The sequence below is a fragment of the Scyliorhinus torazame genome, chromosome 13, assembly GCF_047496885.1.
Source record: "Scyliorhinus torazame isolate Kashiwa2021f chromosome 13, sScyTor2.1, whole genome shotgun sequence".
Lineage (NCBI taxonomy): Eukaryota > Metazoa > Chordata > Chondrichthyes > Carcharhiniformes > Scyliorhinidae > Scyliorhinus > Scyliorhinus torazame.
The window spans coordinates 1,179,362-1,196,057 of NC_092719.1; the positions used below are offsets into that span (position 1 = coordinate 1,179,362).

Consider the following 16,696-nt stretch of genomic DNA (forward strand, 5'->3'; position numbering starts at 1 on the left):
GCCGGCTCAGAGGATGTTAGAACGGTGCAAGTGGGACTCGGCTTTTTGATGACGGCTGCTCGACCCACCCGGGCCGGAGAGTCAGTGCATACCCCAACCGGTGTCGCAACGACCACGCCGGCCCCAATGGTGCCGATTCCCCGAGAATCACGTCCCGGCATCGGGGCGGCGTGGCGAAATTCGCGCGGCCCGCCGGCGATTCTCCGACCCGGCGGGGGGGGACGGAGAATACCGCCCATGATGTTCCTCCCCGTCCCCTCCTCGACAGAAACAGGACCATCCAATTGAAGCTGAACCGTGCAAAATGCAGATTCAGGGTGAAACGGGTTCCTTGCGTGGATCATTTACTCACAGCCCGAAGGTGTAAAGCCCGATTCTGACAAGACCAGGGAGGTGTGATGGATGGTCACTCCCATGGACAAGCACCCTTTACAGCACTTTCTGGCTGTGAAGCATTCTCTCTCTAGGTCTATCCAGAGTTACCGTGAGGTCACTGGACATCTCCATCAACGTCTCCACCAGGATATCGAATGGTGCTGGCGAGAGCACCACACAGCAGCTTCAACAGACTCAAACAGACACTCTCCGCCAGACCCGTGCTACAATACTTTGACATCCAAACTCCTATCAGCAGATACCCCCAGCACAGGCTTGGCGCAGGCTGCATCCAGAGTGACAGACCAATAACCTTTGCTTCAAGGGTCCTCACTGGCACTGAGACTCGTTCTGCTCAGATCCAACAGGAACCTCTTGCTTCAGTCTTCACCTGTCAGAAATCTCATGACTTTGCAGATGGACGTCCAGTAACGGTTGGTACAGATTGAGAGCCACTCACTCACTATATTAAAGAATCCTCTCCACACTGCGTCTGCCCGGTTTCAATGCATGGTCCGCAAACCACAATACTACACACAGTGTTGTGTACAAATGTGGTACAGAGCTGTACTTGGCTGCTGCCCTTTCCAGAACCTTCCTACCCACTACAGAACAGGCAGATCTTGAGGAAGACATTGACATCATTACAATAGAGATGCTGTCCTCTTATTGAATTCAGGAATTCAAACAAGTCTGACAGACGGACATCACCTGCAGATAAATGCCTGACATTGTTTCCACTGGCGGGTGAAAGCAGAACATGGGGACACAGCCTCAAAATAAGGGGAAGTAGATTTAGGACTGAGTTTAGGAGGAACCTCTTCACCCAAAGGGTTGTGAATCTATGGAATTCCTTGCCCAGTGAAGCAGTAGAGGCTCCTTCATCAAATGTTTTTAAGATAAAGATAGATAGTTTTTTGAAGAATAAAGGGATTAAGGGTTATGGTGTTCGGGCCGGAAAGTGGAGCTGAGTCCACAAAAGATCAGCCATGATCTCATTGAATGGTGGAGCAGGCTCGAGGGGCCAGATGACCGACTCCTGCTCCTAGTTCTTATGTTCTTATGACATCATCATGAGGGGCTGGTCAGAGTTCTCGAGGGAGCTTCCCCATGCGCTCCACACCATCAGAGATGAACTGACCGTACAGGATAAATTGATACTGCGTGGCTAGTGATTGTCATCCCATCTGCCCTTCAGAGGTACTCCACACAACAACTTCACCAGGGGCACCCCCAGGTAGGAAGCAACCAGAGACAGGGCCAAGGAATCACTGTGCTGGCCCTCCATGTACATAAACCTGGAAAGGGAAATCTCCAGATGTGCCCTGGGTGATTCAGCAAAGGAACCACTGCATTCACATGAGGTGCCTGACCTCCTGTAGTCATTCACAGCAGCTGACAGCTTCGAATAGAATGGTCAACAACATTCAGTCTCATCTGATTCTCATTCCACTACCCGCCAAGCACGGTGAGTGACACCGTCAAGCTCAGGAGGCCTTCACGGCTTCCCTCAGAGACTCCTGACACACAACGTTCGCCACTGAATTTAGAAACTTTCCATGCACGTGTGACTTGAGCAGATCATGAGCAGCTCCCTAATCTCAGTCAGACAGTTTGGTTGAACGGGCGATTCACTCAGCTCTGCATCTTCTGGAGAAATGTGCCCGGGATTGCACAGATTACTATGCTGCGCTCCCCAGACTGTGATATCTACCACGACAGGGCCTGCCCTCGTCAGCACAGCGACTTTGTTCCAGATGTGCCAGGACCACGATTCCAATGTCAAAACTCTGCTGCAGCCCAAACTTCAAACCAACGGGAAAGATGAGCACGGATTGAGATGCAAAACACCGAGATGCCCAAATCGCGACCGTTTAACACCGGTCAAACGGTCAGGGTTCAAACCACAGGTGGAAATGCCCATTGGTGGAGGTACACAGCCATGTCCCGCAACCGAGCAGTTACATGGTCGCATCAGATGGTGCTCACTATGTATACAAACACCATCACCTTCTACAGGCATCGGAACCAGCACCAACAGGTGACACAGCACTTCAGTCACTCAGCCTATGGCACAGGCCCTGTACCTGAGTGGATATGCTGACTCCTCCGGAGACCAACACAGCGAGCCCTGCACCCACCAAGCACACTGACAGGTCGTCCACACTAAGGACAGCGGCCAGAGAAAGACTACAACACTACCAACTGGTGTAACCACACAGTCAAGGTGCCTAGCAAAATGAACCCGAGTGGCCAGGACTGTATTACCACCTAACCTAGAAATGGCTTTTAAATCTTTCCACAATGAAAAGGGGAGGGGGGGAGGAGACATGATGGGCTATGCACCAGCTGCAACAGCTCAATCTGCCTCACTGTATATGTGAATAGTTTGCTTGTTTAACCTGTGTGTTACACAATGGTCTGTAATAGTTTGCTATTGTGTATTCTGTCACATCACTGCCACATCGCATGTCACCCAGTGTCCCAACGAAACGGGGATTCATAGAATCATAGAATTTTACAGTGCAGAAGGAGGCCATTCGGCCCATCGAGTCTGCATTGGCCCTTGGAAAGAGCACCATACCCAAGCCCACACCTCCACCCTATCCCCGTAACCCCACCAACCTTTTTTGGACACTAAGGGCAATTTATCACGGCCAATCCACCTAACCTGCATATCTTTGGACTGTGGGAGGAAACCGGAGCACCCGGAGGAAACCCATGCACACACGGAGAGAACCTGCAGACTCCGCACAGGCAGTGACCCAAGCGGGAATCAAACCTGGCACTCTGGAGCTGTGAAACAACAGTGCAAACCACTGTGCCATCATGCTGTCCTCTGCCCTAAGAAGATGTAGACCAAGTGAGTTGTCACATGAGAATATGTTGACGTGGTTATGAAAAAGGTGACATGTCGGGAAAATGGGAGAATTGCCCGGGAGAGCACAGGGGCGAAATTCTCCCCCAACGGCGCGATGTCCGCCGACTGGCGCCAAAAACGGCGCCAATCAGACGGGCATCGCGCCGGCCCAAAGGTGCGGAATGCTCCGCATCTTTGGGGGCCGAGCCCCAACATTGAGGGGCTAGGCCGGCGCCGGAGGGATTTCCACCCCGCCAGCTGGCGGAAATGGCATTTGGTGCCCCGCCAGCTGGCGTGGAAATGCGGCGCATGCACGGGAGCGTCAGCGGCCGCTGTCAGTTTCCCGCGCATGCGCAGTGGGGAGAGTCTCTTCCGCCTCCGCCATGGTGGAGGCCGTGGCGGAGGCGGAAGGGAAAGAGTGCCCCCACGGCACAGGCCCGCCCGCGGATTGGTGGGCCCCGATCGCGGGCCAGGCCACTGTGGGGGCACCCCCCGGGGTCAGATCGCCCCGCGCCCCCCCCCAAGACCCCGGAGCCCGCCCACGCCGCCTGGTCCCGCCGGTAAATACCAGCTTTGATTTACGCCGGCGGGACAGGCAATTTCTGGGCGGGACTTCGGCCCATCCGGGCCGGAGAATTGAGCGGGGGGTCCCGCCAACCGGCGCGGCCCGATTCCCGCCACCGCCCAATCTCCGGTACCGGAGACTTCGGCGGGGGCGGGATTCACGGCGGCCAACGGCCATTCTCCGACCCGGCGGGGGGTCGGAGAATGACGCCCCAGGTGTTTAAGTAGCTGCTGAGTTAGTGAATAAAGTTCCCTTCATAATAAATCCCTGTTGTCTGTGATTCAGGAACCCAGCACATTGGAGAACATGGATTCATGCAAAAATTGGCCCTGAATTAACTCCTTCAAGTGAGAATGGACATGTTACAGAACAAGTTTGAATAAGTTTGAATCCCTGTGGTTTTGTCCAAACATTCTTTGTTGTTCATTTCAAGGAGTAGCCATCGAGGTAATGTTTGATTTGTCTTTCGTCAAATCTCAAGAATTTGAATACGAAAGAGAGTTTGAAATATTTTCTACAGGGGATGTTTGAGGAAAAGGAGAAGAGAAACACGCTCGATCAGCAATTAAAACTGGTCTTTAGCAGAACAAAGTCCATTCTGTTCACTGCCAGAAAGAAATAGATTGAGTGGCACAATTCATGCTGAGAGCAGCGGGTGACTAGCACCAGCGTTTTTTGATTGTGTTCAACGAATGTTAAAGGTTTCCCAAAGGTATTGAGGAATTGTGTCTGACCTCCACAGTATTCCATCCCTTTGATAGACTCTTTGAAACCATTGGCCTTCTGGCTGGCCAGACATGCTAATGAGAGGTTAATCTGATCATTCGGAAAGCGTTCTGTGGACCCACCCAACAGGAAATATCACATTTGTGGATTCAAGGGGTCAAGACTTTCTCTGAAGACTAGAGCACAGGACGCAGCCCCCTCCGAATATGATTGCTGCTGAAAAAGGATTTGAAATGGTTTGAGTGTAATTTACCATCGCATAATCAATAAACAACAATCGTGAATGGAACAACACAAAGCCTTATACTGGACACACTGGTGATTTTTCAGGGTTTTGCATGTGTGGTAAACCACTGTGTTCTGATATTAGAGGTTGTACGGTAGAACCTGCACTACAGGTTCACCTGTGGCCCCTGCATGCTAGCTCCGCCCAGGAGCCGGGTTATAAATATGCGTGGCCTCCAGCTCGCAGCCATTTCGCCAGCTGCTGTGGGAGGCCACACATCTGATATTAATAAAGCCTCAATTTGGATTCAACTTCGTCTCCAGTCAAATTGATCGTGCCTCAATTTGTTAGTATCAGACTCAGAAGATGGACCTCCGGATTAAACCAGATCGCCTGCAGCTGGATCCTCACTCAAGCGACGCCAGAAAGGACTTCCAGCACTGGCTAGCTTGTTTTGAAGCGTATATCAACGCGGCGCCGACCCCTGTTCCAGAGGCTCAGAAGATCCAAATATTGTACTCCAGACTCAGCTCCAAAGTCTTCCCGCTGATCCAGGATGCGCCCAATTACGCTGATGCCATGACTCGACTCCAAGAAAATTATGAGCAGAAGACGAACACGCTCTTCGCCAGACACGCGCTCGCAACGCGTACTCAACTGCCTGCTGAGTCAATTGAGGACTTCTGGAGGGCCCTGATCCCACTAGTTCGGGACTGTGACTGCCAGGACGTTACAGCTAAGGAGCACTCAGATCTCCTTATGCGGGATGCTTTTGTAACTGGGATTGGTTCTGATGTTATCAGGCAGCGGCTCCTAGAAGGAGCCATGCGTGACCTCGCAGAGACTAAAATGCTAGCGCTCTCCATGACAGTCACCCTGCGCAATGTCTAGTCCTACGCCCCAAATCACGCGGCCCACTCCTCCTACGCTTCATGGGTCCCACAGGCAGCCGCCCCAGCGGGGGCGTACCCACCCAATATGCCTGCACTACGCGCCAGCCAGTGATCTCCGGGGGACCCTGATGCTATATTTGCGGCCAGCAAAAACACCCCCGCCAACGCTGCCCGGCCTGCGCTGCCCTTTGTCAGGCCTGCGGGAAGAAGGGCCACTTCGCTGCGGTGTGCCAGGCCCGCTCAGCGGCCGCGGTCGCCCCCAACCCCCTCGGTCACCAACAATGGGCGCCGCCATCCTTCTCCCCTTCCCAGGCCATGTGCGACCAATGGGCACCGCCATCTTCTCCCCCGCACAACACGTCCGTTTCATGGGCGCCGCCATATTGTAATCCCCAGGATCTCCGGGCGCCGCCATCTTGTCCACCCCGCAGCACACGGAGACCAACGGCGTTCCAGGACCTCAACTCAACGGCCGCCTCACTACCCGACGATCAACCACGGCTCGCCTCTATGGCAATCGACCAGTCCCGACCACATAATCTGACCAACGCATCCACCAGCGTGAAAGTCAACGACCATGTGACCTCCTGCCTACTGGACTCCGGGAGCACCGGGAGCTTTGTACACCCAAATACGGTAAGGCGCTGCTCCCTTAAGGTACACCCTACCAATCAAAGTATCTCCCTGGCCTCCAGATCCCATCGCGTAGCGATCCGGGGGTAATGCACGGTCATGCTCACAGTCCAAGGCGTAGAATTCCATGGCTTTCGCCTCTACGTCCTCCCTAACCTCTGCGCTGCACTTATCCTCGGCCTGGACTTCCAGTGCAACCTCCAGAGCCTGACCCTTAAATTCGGCGGACCCTTACCACCCCTCACTGTGTGCGACATTGCGACCCTAAAGGTCAATCCTCCTTCCCTCTTTGCCAATCTAACTCCAGATTGCAAACCCGTCGCCATCAGGAGCAGACGGTACAGCATCCAGGATAAGGCCTTCATCAGGTCCGAGGTCCAGCGGTTGCTTCGGGAGGGCGTCATCGAGGCCAGCAACAGCCCCCGGAGAGCTCAAGTGGTAGTGGTTAAGTCTGGGGAAAAAAACTGAATGGTCGTGGACTACAGCCAGACCATCAACAGGGACACGCAGCTCGACACGTACCCCCTCCCACGCATATCTGACATGGTTAACCAGATTGCACAGTACCGGGTCTTCTCAACGGTGGACCTGAAATCCGCCTACCACCAGCTCCCCATCCGTAAATCGGACCAGCCATACACCGCCTTCGAGGCAGACGGCCGGCTATATCACTTCCTTAGGGTCCCCTTCGGCGTCACCAATGAGCTTTCGGTCTTCCAAAGGGAGATGGACCGAATGGTCGACCAGTATGGCTTGCGGGCCACGTTTCCGTATCTAGACAATGTGACCATCTGCGGCCATGACCAGCAGGACCACGACGCCAACCTCGCTAAATTTCTCCACACCGCCACTCTCCTCAACCTCACATATAACAAGGAGAAGTGTATGTTCCGCACAAACCGCTTAGCCATCCTTGGCTACGTGGTCCAGAACAGAGTTCTGGGGCCCGATCCCAACCGCATGCGCCCCCTCATGGAGCTCCCCCTCCCCCACTGCCCCAAGGCCCTCAAACACTGCCTGGGGTTCTTCTCATATTACACGCAGTGGGTCCCAAACTATGCGGACAAGGCCTGCCCACTCATACAGTCCACTCATTTCCCCCTGACGGCCGAGGCCCAACAGGCTTTCGCCCGGATCAGAGCTGATATTGCCAAAGCTGGAATGCACGCTGGAGACGAAACACTTCCTTTCCAAGTAGAAAGCGATGCATCGGACGTCGCCCTTGCCGCCACCCTCAACCAGGCAGGCAGGCCCGTGGCATTCTTTTCCCGCACCCTCCATGCCTCCGACATTCGGCACTCATCCGTCGAAAAGGAGGCTCAGGCTATTGGTGAGGCTGTGCGGCAATGGAGGCATTACCTGGCCAGCAGGAGATTCACTCTCCTCACTGGCCAACGGTCAGTTGCCTTCATGTCCAACAACACACAGCGGGGCAAGATCAAGAATGATAAAATCTTGCGGTGGTGAATCGAGCTCTCCACCTTTAATTACGAGATTAAGTATCGCCCTGGCAAACTCAACGAGCCCTCAGACGTCCTATCCCGAGGTACCTGTGCCAGCGCACAAGTAGACCGACTCCGGACCCTGCACGACAGCCTTTGTCACCCAGGGGTCACTCGGTTGTACCACTTCATTAAAGCACACAATTTGCCCTACTCCATCGAGGAAGTAAGGACGATCACCATGGACTGCCAGGTCTGTGCGGAGTGCAAGCCGCACTTCTACCGGCCGGACAGCGCACGCCTGGTGAAGGCCTCCCGCCCCTTTGAACACCTCAGCATGGATTTCAAAGGCCCCCTCCCCTCCTCCGATCGACACACATATTTCCTCAGTGTGATTGATGAATACTCCCGGTTTCCCTTCGCCATCCCATGCCCCGACATGACGTCTGCCACTGTCATTAAAGCCCTTAATTCTATCTTCACTCTGTTCGGCTTCCCCACCTATATCCACAGTGACAGGGGATCCTCATTCATGAATGATGAGCTACGTCAGTTCCTGCTCAGCAGGGGTATCGCCTCCAGCAGAACGACGAGCTACAACCCCCGGGGAAACGGACAGGTAGAAAGGGAGAATGGGACGGTATGGAGGGCCGTCCAGCTGGCCCTGCGGTCCAGAAACCTCCCGGCCTCCCGCTGGCAAGAGGTCCTCCCTGATGCACTACATTCCATTCGCTCATTATTCTGCACTGCTAACAGTACACCACATGAACGTCTTTTTGCCTTCCCCAGGAAGTCCACATCCGGGGTATCGCTCCCAACTTGGCTTACAGTTCCGGGAACCGTGCTTCTCCGTAAACATGTGCGGCTCCACAAGGCGGATCTGTTGGTGGAAAGGGTGCACCCACAGTACGCCTACATGGCTGTCCCCGACAGCCGCCAGGATACCGTCTCCCTCAGGGACCTGGCACCAGCAGGTTCTATCCCCACACCACCCCAGCCGCCCCCGGCGCCACCCTCTCCTCCCCTGCCGCCCTCATCACCCCCCCTAGGACCGTCCGTCCTCCCCTGCCCACCCCCGTTGATGAAGAGGATTTCGGCATGCTCCCGTAGTCAACTTCGACCACGACAGCGCCAACATCGCCGTCACCACTTCGTCAATGTCAAAGAACCATCAAGGCGCTGGAACCGGCCCGCTGGATGCCAAGAGACATTTTTTACTGCTCTGTAAATATTAAAAATTGCTAATTGTAGATAGTTAGTAACCACCCCCGCCGGACTCAATTTTAACAGGGGGTGAATGTGGTAAACCACTGTATTCTGATATTAGGGGTTGTACGGTAGAACCTGCACTACAGGTCCACCTGTGGCCCCTGCATGCTAGCTCCACCCAGGAGGCGGGGTATAAATATGCATGGCCTCCAGCTCGCAGCCATTTCGCCAGCTGCTGTGGGAGGCCACACATCTGATACTAATAAAGCCTCAGTTTGGATTCAACTTCGTCTCCAGTCAAATTGATCGTGCCTCAGTATGAAAGCTCCTTCTATCGGAATAAAGACCAAGAATTAATACTACATTTAACTGAGCTTAAAGATATAAATATGTAACCTGGGGCGAAATTCTCCGGAAACGGCGCAATGTCCGCCGACTGGCGCCCAAAACGGCGCCAATCAGACGGGCATCGCGCCGCCCCAAAGGTGCGGAATGCTCCGCACCTTTGGGGGCCGAGCCCCAACATTGAGGGACTAGGCCGGCGCCGGAGGAATTTCCGCCCCGCCAGCTGGCGGAAACGGCCTTTGTTGCTCCGCCAGCTGGCGCGGAAATGACATCCCCGGGCGGCGCATGCACGGGAGCGTCGGCGGCCGCTGACAGTTTCCCGCGCATGCGCAGTGGGGAGAGTCTCTTGGAAGGGAAAGAGTGCCCCCACGGCACAGGCCCGCCCGCGGATCGGTGGGCCCTGATCGCGGGCCAGGCCACCGTGGGGGCACCCCCGGGGCCAGATCACCCCGCGCCCCCCCCAGGACCCCGGAGCCCGCCCACGCCACCTTGTCCCGCCGTTCAAAGTGGTTTAATCCACACCGGCGGGACAGGCAATTTATCGGCGGGCCGTTGAATGGAGCGGGGGGGCCCGCCAACCGGCGCGGCGCGATTCCCGCCCCCGCCAAATCTCCGGTGCCGGGATTCACGCCAGCCCCCGGCGATTCTCCGACCCGGCAGGGGGTCGGATAATGACGCCCCAGATAATAATCAGAAGCTTAAGCAGGAAGGTTTTTGAATTAAATGGAAAACACAGTGGGAGATATTGAGTTTGTGCCTTTAAACAGATGACAGCAAAGCAGAAAAACTGTCTTCCATCTCTCCCCATTTCTACTTCCATTTGCTTCAACGGAAACAAAAGTCGGGAGCTGTTAAGGAACAGGATATTGAATTGCTATCACCCAGGTTAAGCTATTGCACAATCTACCCCAATGGCCGAAGCCCAAATAATTTCAGGAAGCCAATTCCTCATTTTGCAGCATGGTCTCCTGGGAGATGTTCCTGGAATTCCCTCACACTCAAATACTATCCAGCATTCCTCAGGCCAGCAAACATCTCCTTTGTGCTCCAGGCAGCAAGTGGGATATTAATACCAATCTGTGAGCTCACTTGCCCAGGCCTGTCTCTGAAACAGTCATTGGGTTTCCAATCAAACTCCCAATCCTTGGTTTAGAGACAAGTAACAAGACTGATCCCTAGGACAGGGGATTGGTAAAGGCTTGTCAGAAGTGATGGGGGGGTAACTCAGAGAGAATAGTGGTATATATTGATGAATTATTCCACTGCTGTGGGAGACACCGGGGCAGTAGAACAAAGGGATTTAGGATAAATCTGGTCAAAAATTAATTTGGGATAGATGTCAGGATCTTGGTGAGCACCAGTCCGTGTGTTTCTGCAGCGTGGATCTGCTTGGGGGAGATGTTTTATTCTGTTGCTGAACAAAACTCCATCTGGTGGTCAGACCAAGAACTGGGAAAAGTCACGTCTCGGGAGATGCTGATGGTTAAATCTCATTTGAAATTGGGAATTGTGATTCCTCTGTGACTGAAGTTTCATTAATACATGTTCCTTTACTTACAGCAAACAAATTAAGTTGATCATCAGCTGATTTGCCAACTTTCTGCTCATTCCATGGATTTTACAAATAACTCACTCTCTTGGTTACAGTATTAAATTATTGTTCGTGAGAATATTATCAGTAAGTTACAGTTGAGGTCAATGCTGTTACTGAATGCCTTGGAATAACTTAGAAATAATCTGTCTAATTTATTTCAAACATTAATGTCATTAAAGAACATTGCTTTCAGAAAACTGCTCACTGCATATGTGAAATGACATGCATTTACACCAATGCATTTACACCAATGCATTTACACCAATACAGTCACTTGTGATTTACACAATGCATAATTTCTCCTGAATTGCACTTGGAAAGTTGATGTGAACTGGCTGCCATCAGACTGCCTTTCCCCAGCTCCTGTAACCTGAGATAATGCCAAAGACCACATTGGCCACGAGCTTCCTCGAAGTCTCACGATCATGCCCCAGTAGAATCCACTGACAGATTTGCACAACAGGGATGTTCACGGCAGCAACTTGCACCCATGTTTCAGCCATAACATTGTGAGATATAATGGGAGCTTTAACAAGGACAACACAAACGGAGCAAGAACCGGGAGAAAAAGCATAAATGAGGTGGAATGTTTTTGGATTTTTGAAGCTGGACCCAGCAGCATGTTTAATCCCAAAGGCTGGGTCCAGTGTTTGGGTCTCTGAGTGATGTTCTGCCCACGTCAGCTGGCTGTGCCACCTGGGAACCTTGGCAGTGCCAGGCTGGTATCCAGATGGCACCAGCAGTGCCAGGGCGACACAGTAGCACAGTGGTTAGCACTGTTGCTTCACAGCTCCAGGGTCCCAGGTTCAATTCCCGGCTTGGGTCACTGTCTGTGCGGAGCCAGCACGTTTCCCCCATGTCTGTGTGGGTTTCCTCCGGGTGCTCCGGTTTCCTCCCACAGTCCAAAGTGTGCAGGTTAGGTGGATTGGCCATGATAAATTGCCCCTTAGTGTCCAAAACATTAGGTCGGGTTACCAGGGGATATGATAATCTATGATATCTGCTCTTCTATTTCTCTCAGACTTGGCGGGCCTATAGAACACTCCTAGAAATGTGAATGCTCCTTTTTGGTCTGTACGCTCTAGCCATATGGCTTCAGTTGAAGAGCTTTCTAAGATGTCACCTCTCCTCACTGCTGTAATTGATTCCCTGACGAAAATTGCGATACCGCCTCCTCTTTTACCTCCTTCCCTATCTATCTGAAGATCCTGTATCCTGGGATATTGAAGTGCCAATCCTGCCCCTCTCTTAACCATGTCTCAGTGACAGCAATGACATCATATCCCCATCCTTTAATTTGTGCCCTCAATTCATCTGCCTTGTCCATCAGACTCCTTGCATTAAAATAAATACCATCCAATGTTGCCAAACTCGCTGGTGACTTAACTAGTCTGGACATTTTATGCCTTTCTGACTCACTTGATGATTTCTCAAATTTTGGCTGTGCCTCTGTCTCTGCTGAATCTTCTCTCAGGATCCCAACCCCTGACAAGTTAGTTTAAACCCTCCCCAACAGCTCAAACAAACCTCCCTGCTAGGACAATGGTCCCATTTCAGTTCAGGTGCAAGTTGTCCGCCTTGTACTGTCCCACCAACTCCCAAAACAGTCCCAATATCCCAGAAATCTGAAGCCCTCCCTCCTGCACCAACTCTCGAGCCACCCATTCATCTGGACTAACCTCCTATTTCTATACTCACTAACACGTGGCACCAGAAGTAATCCAGAGATTACAATCTTCGGGTCCTGGTTTTTAATCTGCTTCCTAGCTCCATAAATTCTGCTTTCAGGATCTCATCTCTTTTCCTTCCTGTATCGTTGGTACCAATAGGAACCACGATATCTGTTTGTTTTCTCTCCCACTTCAGAATTCTCTGCAGCCGTTCAGTGACATCCCGGACCCTGGTACCAGGGAAGCAAAATACTATCCTGGAGTGTCTTTTGCAGCCCCTTACAACTGAACCCCCGACCACTATCGCCCTGACATTCTTCCTCTGCCCCTCTTGTGCAGCACACCTACCCATGGTGCCATGAATTTGGAGTGCGGAGTACACCGTTCGGAGTACACCGTCCCTTCCATTCAGCAGCTGAGAGAAAACACATTGGGCGGGATTCTCCGATCCTCAGACTAAGTGTTGACGCCATCGTAAATGCCGGAGCATTTTCCAACGGCGTCAACATGGCCTCAGGATCAGCAATTCTGGCCCCTACATGGGGCCAGCACGGCACTGGAGTGACCCTCGCTGCTCTAGCTACTGATCCCGGCATCAACTGGGCGCCGCGGGGTCTGAGCATGCGCAGTGGCACCGGCGCCAACGCGCACATGTGCAGTGTCTCCCTTCTCCGCACCGGCCTCGACGCAACATGGCGTACGGCTACAGGGGCCGGCGTGGAAGAAAGAAGGTCCCCAGCTCGAGAGGCCGGCCCGCCAATCGGTGGGCCCCAATCGCGGACCAGGCCACAGCGGAGGTCCCCCCGGAGTCAGACTCCCCCTCCCTCCCCACATGCCGCCTCTGGACCCTTCAACGCCGAGGGCCCGCCGGGTAAGACCAGGTTAGCATGGCGACGGCGGACCTCGGGTTTTTTGTTACGGCCGCTCAGCCCATCCCGGGCCGAGAATTGCCAGGGTGGGTGGGGACCCGGATAGTAGCCCCCAACTGGCACTGCGCCGACAACGTTGCGCCAATGGCGCCGATTCTCCGGCCCGGCCCCGGGTCTGAGAGAATGCCGCCCTTAAAGATTATAATAGTCTTCAGACTGCAAAAAAACCCATCTTTGAATCGGGTCGGAGAATCGAGCGGGGGGGCCCGCCAACCGGCACGGCCCGATTCCCGCCCCCGCCGAATCTCCGGTACCGGAGACTTCGGCAACCGGCGGGGGCGGGATTCACGACAGCCCCCGCCGATTCTCCGACCCGGCGGGGGGTCGGAGAATGACGCCCCTGTTCCGCAGACAGAATCCCTGTCAGTCAGTAACAGTGAAAAGATCTCAAGGCTGAAAATACACTTATAAGGAATAGATTTTTTTTTATCTTTGAAGGTTTAATTGGCTTCTTTAAAGAAGAACTCAGTTAAAAACAGTTTATACACTGAACTCCCACATGTTTAAAGGAATAAGCGGAAATTTCAACCATCTGGGAACGGAAATTAATGAATGAATTTACAGCCTGTGACCATTTCCCAGCAGCTGGAGTATCTGCGTATAAATAAATTGAAATTTAGATCCTATTTTATTGATAGGATCCCAAAGCCATTTTTAGTGCCCACTGCGAACACTGCACTCAGAACAAACTATTCAACAAGAAGCTCAGTCCCTTAAGGTTAGCTCAAAAATATTTCCATGGGTTCAGAGGAGCAGGATTACTCGACAAAGATACTCAGAGTTGTTGCCCCTAAAACCAGCACTCCACCTATCCGCAGCCTTGTGTTGCCACCAATCAGGCAGACCGATGCTGTGCTGGCAAGAATTCATTGAATTTCCCCGGGACCTGTTTAGCTGGGAACCTTGCCAGTTGTATTTAAGGAAGGTCCTCCCCTCAAGCTGGTACCTCCTGCTGAAGCTCCCCGGCCATTTCTCCAGCTTTCCATTCAAATGGTACTATCCCCCCTGCATGACGATGAAAAATTGTGAGGGTTCATGTCAGAGATGAAGAATTCACAATTCTGCAAAACTGCAAACATTAAAATTCTGTCTGAATGATGAGAGCTTCGATCCCCAAACTCAGGCAACACCCCCAAGCCACAGTACTGGAAAGAACCACACAGACTGGACCATTGGCTGTGGATTGACTTTATATCAATGGTATCGTTCGCATGCTGTCTGGACAATCAACATGATATTGTCAACTATCTCAGCACAGAATCGACCACCTTCTTACCCCAACCCAGACGATTAAATGTGTGAAATAGGGAAGGGTCGGAAATTCTGAGGGAATAGCAGGTAACCAACGTCACCACAAAACCATTGGAAGCAGAACGCCACCTTCCTGATATTTCCCATCTTCTTAGTAGCCCAAAGTTGGAATTACATTACGTTTCATTTTTGACAACAATTCAATTATTAATCAATGCTGAATTCATATTTCTGTATTTCATCATGTTTTGTTTCAATAAAAGTGAAAGATTATTTTGCAAAGATGTTAAATAATACAAATATCTACAAAGAGAAGGACTTCTCAGAGCAAGTAGACGACATTCGACTGGAGTGAGTCCATTCATCAATAAATTCTCCAGGATAGCAATTCAAAGAAATTAAACCTTTTAAACAGCTGGGACAAATTCAATGGATTAACTGATTAGTTTTTGTTGTTAAACAGGAGCGGCACTGATTCACAGAAAGTTGATACTGTTAGCCCCATAAAATGTTGCTCTCAAAATGTCCAAATGGCTGCTTAAAGCAAAGATTAAAATTCCCTTTCACTCATCAGATTAAGTAAATGTCTATCGTTGGTGAAATTTGATGCACGTTCTTTTCACTTGTTGCAGCCTCCACAAAATCCATTTTGACTCTTCAATAAACGTGTTTTGTAATGATCTTAAAACAATTACTGCAGAGGCAAAATGAAATAACTAGTTTGTCAGCAAACAGAATGTAACACACTATCAGTGAGTTATTGTTCTACATTAAATAACAGTACGTGTGCACTCACCTTTATGTGATAGACGCAGCCTTGGGTGACTGGGATCTCCAGAACAGCTGGAATATTGTAAGATCAGGACAAATAGAAGCTCCACTGTGGCAACAGCAGTGCCAACCAGTGACATGTTGCTTGAAAATCTGTCTCTCACTTCTTCCTTCTGAAAGTGAAGTCCAGTTTTATTCTCTCTCTCTATCTATCTCTCTCTCTCTCTCATCCTTTTCCCTAAGCTCCCTGAATGACACTATCCTACTGCCAACAATGACCAGTCCCTTTAATTTTAATCCTGTTTTCAGGCTCTTCAACAAGCTTAACTGCTCCTCCCTGGTGTTGTCCCAAATCTTACTACTTTCCAGGACTTAGCCCTGCCAAGCAGTGAGGTTTATTCACCTTTCACCCCTCCTAATTAGAGGCAAGATCTCTTTCGTCTCTGTGGTTACAGGCTGCGGTGTTTAGCATTTGCAGTCGGCTGTGCAGCATAGTGAAGCTATAAGTAAAGCATGAAGTTTTACTCCACAGAAATCACTGCTGTCCACGTGCCGTTCACTGATCCTCCCATTCGCCTCCAGATCCAAGCCCCCTGGTGTTACGTGGAAGAACGCCAAGATACATTTATGGGTCAATGAATATAAAAGAAAGATTAGTTTGAGCTCCTCGTAGCATCTTTAAAGGGATCTTACTTTGAATATCCAATCTGTTTTTAATGATTTATAATATATTTTTTTCCAGGCAGGGGGAATCCGCTCGTAAGTTTTTCAATTTCTGACGATATTTTGTAGCCCAAGAAAATTCAGTTCATGAAAAAGCAGATTGTACACCTCAGATCTGGCTGATGCTGAGGTATCTGTTATTGATTGCATTGTTTAGTTGTAAATGCATGGAGACTTTTCTTGATAAAACTGTGATAAATAAATCTTAGCTTCCTTCAATATTCGCTCGCGGCAGTGAGTCCGGACTGTACAGAAAGGTGCTGGTGGTTTGGGTATTGGTGGTGCCGAGGATACATCTGCTCTTGCAAATCTTTGTCCTTATGTTGTTCACAGAAATTTAGCACAAATTTGCAATAAAGTGAATTCTAACTTTTGAACTTCAGGCTTGGGACCATGCAGAAATTAACAATCCTCAGAATAAACGTGGAATCAATGGAACATTCCTCAGGCTAGGAGAAGCCAGGAGGCCCTGTCTACAGAGGCG

The 16,696-nt window shown here is 51.3% G+C and overlaps 1 protein-coding gene across 1 annotated transcript in view; it reads right to left on the minus strand.

Moving 5' to 3' along the window:
• LOC140387803 (semaphorin-3E-like) overlaps nt 1–15,979 on the minus strand; it is a 401,767-nt gene extending 385,788 nt beyond the window's left edge. Inside the window, exon 1 of the mRNA XM_072470936.1 lies at nt 15,515–15,979. Coding sequence (XP_072327037.1) covers nt 15,515–15,629 — 115 coding nt within the window. The 5' untranslated portion in view covers nt 15,630–15,979. The remainder of the gene's footprint in view (nt 1–15,514) is intronic.
• Between the last annotated feature and the right edge of the window lie 717 nt (nt 15,980–16,696).